The 4,941-nt window shown below is 35.4% G+C and overlaps 1 protein-coding gene across 1 annotated transcript; it reads right to left on the bottom strand.

Moving 5' to 3' along the window:
- Positions 1-225: 225 nt before the first annotated feature.
- On the bottom strand, positions 226-4,339 carry LOC108666105 (blastula protease 10-like; the record flags this gene model as incomplete). The annotated part of the gene is made up of 5 exons (XM_018152916.2): positions 226-1,200; positions 2,343-2,504; positions 2,854-3,004; positions 3,376-3,471; positions 4,205-4,339. Coding segments are annotated over 5 exons (554 nt in total), but the record flags the coding sequence as incomplete, so codon positions are not given.
- Between the last annotated feature and the right edge of the window lie 602 nt (positions 4,340-4,941).

The raw sequence follows: 4,941 nt of genomic DNA, 5'->3' as shown, positions 1-4,941 counted from the left end.
ATTATATTATATTATATTATATTATATTGTATTGTATTATATTATATTATATTATATTATTATATTATATTATATCATATATTATATAAGTATTTAAATGAGGCGATTAACTAGAGCGGATTCCTTTACAGGTCGCGACGTTCGGAGTGGTGCAGCATTTGTTCCACTTCGCGCAACCTTTCACTCTAGACGTAGACGAGAAGGTTCAATAATACAGCTGTAAGTTCGCTTTATTGCATTAAATCTCGTTAAAAGAACGAGTTACAATCATTGCTTAGAGATGCACACCAAATTTAAGAAAAAAAAACCAACAAGCTGGTAGAGCCAATTCAGGGTTTAATATAAATGAGCGGGAGAAACATCAAAAAACACACGACAAGAAATTAGATAACAGAGAATTAGCAAGAGAAGAACTGACAACTCTGAGCAGCTGGACCCTAAACTCCGGCCCCTGTCACATAATAAGAACTTTAGTTTTAGTCAGCCGGGAAAGCCTGCGCTCGCATGCGAATTTTCTCATAAATTTTTCCCAATTGAATTTGCTAGGGAACAATTTGAACATAATATTATTGAAGTGTAGCTACAATTGCCTTTATTCAAAACACACACATTTTTATATATCGTCTTCCCCTGCGCTGCAAAGAAAGGTTAATCTTCTTGAAGAATATTCCGCGTACAAGAATATGCATGTTAAATAAATTGACTTGAATTCGTGAGTAGCTGATGGCCATTGGAATGTCTTCGGTGGAGGAGGTATAGATTGTCAAAGAAACACCTAGCCAAGCGATCAGTACATGCAAATAATACCATGTAAATAATAATAACCACTCAAATAACACGCTATAAAGTTTGTCTGGGTAGAGAAGTGTTGCAATTTGTGTAGGTTAGGTCAGAAAAAGTTAGGCCGGAATGGGTTAGGTCAGATGCAGAATGACCATCCTAAATGTGAGCATGCTTACGCAGTTGCTATGGACACTCGGTGCAAGGACTTTAAGTACTTGACTTCATAGGCTTCTACCCAGCAAGCAATGTCACTTTGAATCATCGTTGAAACTATAAAATTCGCTTCTTTGAAATAACATTGAATAATAGTTTAGAATGAAAAGTGAATCACCGCCATTTTCCAATGTTGAAATCGCGTTGACATCTGACAATTTAGCTGCTTGGTTAGGAAGAAGGGATGCTATCACTCAACCCGTGCTGAAAGAGAGAATAAAGAGTTTTTGAAATAAAGAATGTTGATAAATGAGCTTACAACGAGAACATTAACTAATACGTATATGCTTTGGCTCTGACCTTTAGACGCGATATATTTTCTCATGGAATACTGATATTGGAGTGGGAGAATAGTGAATTGATTTAAAATATTTAACGATTTTTATCCAAATTCCCGCTAAGTACTGTACATGTAGTTAAAAATGTGCATATTTCGGTCTAAAGTTTCTTTATCACGATAAAAAGTTCCATCATAACATGAACTTTGATTATAATCTCAAATTATTTACAGTATATAATAATTTGCAAAACCTTGCGTTTCCTAAGATTTGAAATAAGGTTCAACGAGTTCGCTCTAAGGATAAAGTAGTATATATTTGCCTTGAAGATAGAGCCAAGTAATCGACCGACAGAAGGTTTGAAAACGTTTCTCTAGCGTTGTTAGGCACAAAAATTGTGCGAGACATATCCACAGTTTTGAATTTGTGTTTATGACTTATCTAATCTACTTGTCTTCCGACTCTATGCACTAACTGGACGCTTGCGTTGGACGTAAACTTAACATCGTAAAAAGATGTCAATTAATATCTTACTTCTTTTACAAAGAGATAAAAAGATAATATCAACTGTTGGACCAAATAAACCTTTTGTGTTAAGATGTTGCCTCTAGTTACCGTACGCTCAGATGATAATAACATAATCAACAACTGACACTACATGTCCCACTTTCTGGAAGAAAAACTGCTACATCCACCTAGTCAACAATGCAGGCAGTCCCATATATTCACCCTAGCCGCAAATAGTCATCCTCCGATTTCGGAATGTGCCGACAACCACCGCACTCATGAGACGAATCAGCTCTTATTAAACTTTGCATACATATTTACCCTCTACAGCCTGGCATGAGTAATGGGAGCAATATAATAAGAAGCCTACCCAAAAAGCATACGTTCTAGTGAGCGCAAAATGACTCGCACTGATGGTTGCCGAAAGAACGACAACTTTAAAATGTTCTCTGTTGAGAACAAACATCCTCAGGTTTCTACGCTCAATTTTATAAGTTTAATTCAAGTTGAAACTTATATTCCTGGAGAGTGACATACGGCGATAGAGGGTTAATTCCTTACCAGCCTGGTATGCGTTCCTTGGTGAACAAGGCCTTCCAGCCGGTAGTTCCACCGTTGTTTCCCCAGACTCCCGCGTAGTTGAAGCCGTGGTACGAGAGAATCAAGAGGCTCTGGTCGCTCTTGAACACTTGGCCAGGCAAGATTTCTTTGCCGCAGAAAGTCCTTACAACCACAACAATATATCAATGACTTACTTTGAAACTGAACTCAGTACGGACTAAAGCTAAAAAATATAAATAAATTGAATATGTATATATGGACATGATTTTCAATGCTACCCAAATTCTGTATTGTTGAGGTGATACTTGTGAAATGTTAGAGCCAATGCATTTATTCAATTTTTTGTCGCACTTGACTAAACATAATTGAATTCTACCATCTGTATCTCATGAAAAAATCAGAAACTCTAAAAATTCACTGCAAGAGTAGGAAATAGAGGAAATTTTTTAAAGCACCCCTCTTATTTTTTCTTAGATATTCTTGATCTCATCCACAAGAGTAACTAACATACCTAGGGCTTGCATCGTCGACTTTTGACTTGATTGCCAGCTTATCAGATTGGCAAAGGCCTTGGGCTGAGCGCTCCATGACACTGAAGCCCTCAAACGTCAGCACGACTCGCTCACACTTGCCGGCTTGCAGCACGATGTCCATCACCAATTCTGTTAGTTGGATATCATTAAATAGTGTTACGAATTAGAAGTACGTTATTATTGAAGCATCAACAAAATAAAAGAGCAATATTTTTTAGTTTGTGAGAAGTGATTTTGGAACATTTAATCTTTTCATTCAATTGTGCACATGACACCTGTTAAATCATCGCTCATTTAAGAATACCAAAAAATTCAGTGACTGTTAATCTATTTTATTTATTAAAAACCATAATTTTTTATTAAGCTGCAATTGATTTGTATCGCTACCAATAGACAATAATCAGCCAAATGTTAACTGAAAGGAAGAAAATAAAGAAATCATTAGACAATAACAGAATTCAACTATCTATACATTTATCACTGTTTTCTTGTATCCGTACCAGAGTTGACAGCGTCAGGATATCCTGGGGTCTGGACCACCGTATTGGGCTTTGTAATCTTGGTTGAATTTGGCCAGAATAATTTCAGCATCGCATCTGTAAGACAATATAATCTATAATAAAAAAAATTAAATAGTTCAATTTCAATATTTTATCAGGCACATTTCTTGAGGAACATTCTTTTCTATGTTATATATAATCGAAGTCAACATAGAAGCTAGCGATAACTATTTTAATGTGATGACAATCTTACATAATTATAATCATGAAACATAATTATTCAGTGATGAATATCTACTCACGAGTGTTGATTTTGAAATTATGAAGGTAATTCATTCTTATATCATCCAAGTAACTAGAGTATAGAAATCAGAGTAATTAAATAGAACATGCTGGCTTAAATTATGTTTAAAGTACTGTGAAATTTCTTTGCAAGAATTTGGAGCCTAATAATAATAATAATATAATTATATTAGAACCTTACATTTGTAAGGTGTAATATGATGTTACAAGGCATCCACTAAATTTTGCGGGGAACTTTTCACAAAACCTTGTACATTGAATTGTAAGAAATAAGTTAATTTGTAACAAATAATTCAAATTCATAACATTAATTTGAATCTGTTGTTAACATATTAATTATTTTATATAATGATGCATCAGAATATATTTTTTTACTTCCAATTTTGAACGAGGATTTAAGTGAATCAGGTGCTCACGTTACGTGTAAGAAAATCCCTTCCATGCGTGATCATAATCGTTGAAATATCCCAATATTTCATACTAATGTTGCATATGGTGTTGAAAATCACGTCTACTTGGTTCGTACCTTCATAAGACATCTTCAGAACTTCACAGTTCTTGCCCTTTGTGCCAGGCGGGCAGAGGCACTTGCAGGCGGGGCCCATGTAGCCTTGGTTCAGGCAAGGGTCTTTGTCGAGCTTGCATGTCTTCAAGTTCGTATCTGCAGTGAAAAAATATTGTTGAAATAGAAAAAAATCTTTTCATGAGCATAAAAACATTCTGACGGGCATATGGCTCATAATTTTCTCTTCTTTTAACTCATAAATGATTTGTTAAATATAATCACTTTCGTTTCCATAATCAACGAATGGTTGACAAATTAAAATTTGCCCCAAAAATTTTATAAATGAAAAAAATAGTTTTATACTGTTTCAATTGGAAACGAAATACACGACAGCTTAGAGCATTGAAACCTATCGACATAATTCACGATCCGCATTTGAAAATTGATTTGAACCTGCATGTTTACTCGACAAATAGAATCAAACATCTTGAACTGTTTGTGATGGTATACCAAAATTTAAACACGTTCTAGTGCGCGCATGCAGTGCCGCTAGGAAAAGTGTGCCAAACTTGTGAGACAATGAAGAGTGTGACAAGCAAGTGAGACAATGAAGAGTATGACAAGCAATTGAGACAATGAAGAGTGTGACAAGCAAGTGAGACGATGAAGAGTGTGAGAAGCAAGTGAGACAATGAAGAGAATGACAAGCAAGTGGGACAATGAAGAGTGTGACAAGCAAGTGAGACAATGAAGAGAAT

This window comes from Hyalella azteca, unplaced genomic scaffold (assembly GCF_000764305.2).
Source record: "Hyalella azteca isolate HAZT.00-mixed unplaced genomic scaffold, Hazt_2.0.2 contig2379, whole genome shotgun sequence".
Classification (NCBI taxonomy): domain Eukaryota; kingdom Metazoa; phylum Arthropoda; class Malacostraca; order Amphipoda; family Hyalellidae; genus Hyalella; species Hyalella azteca.
This window is presented reverse-complemented; position numbering and strand designations above follow the sequence as displayed.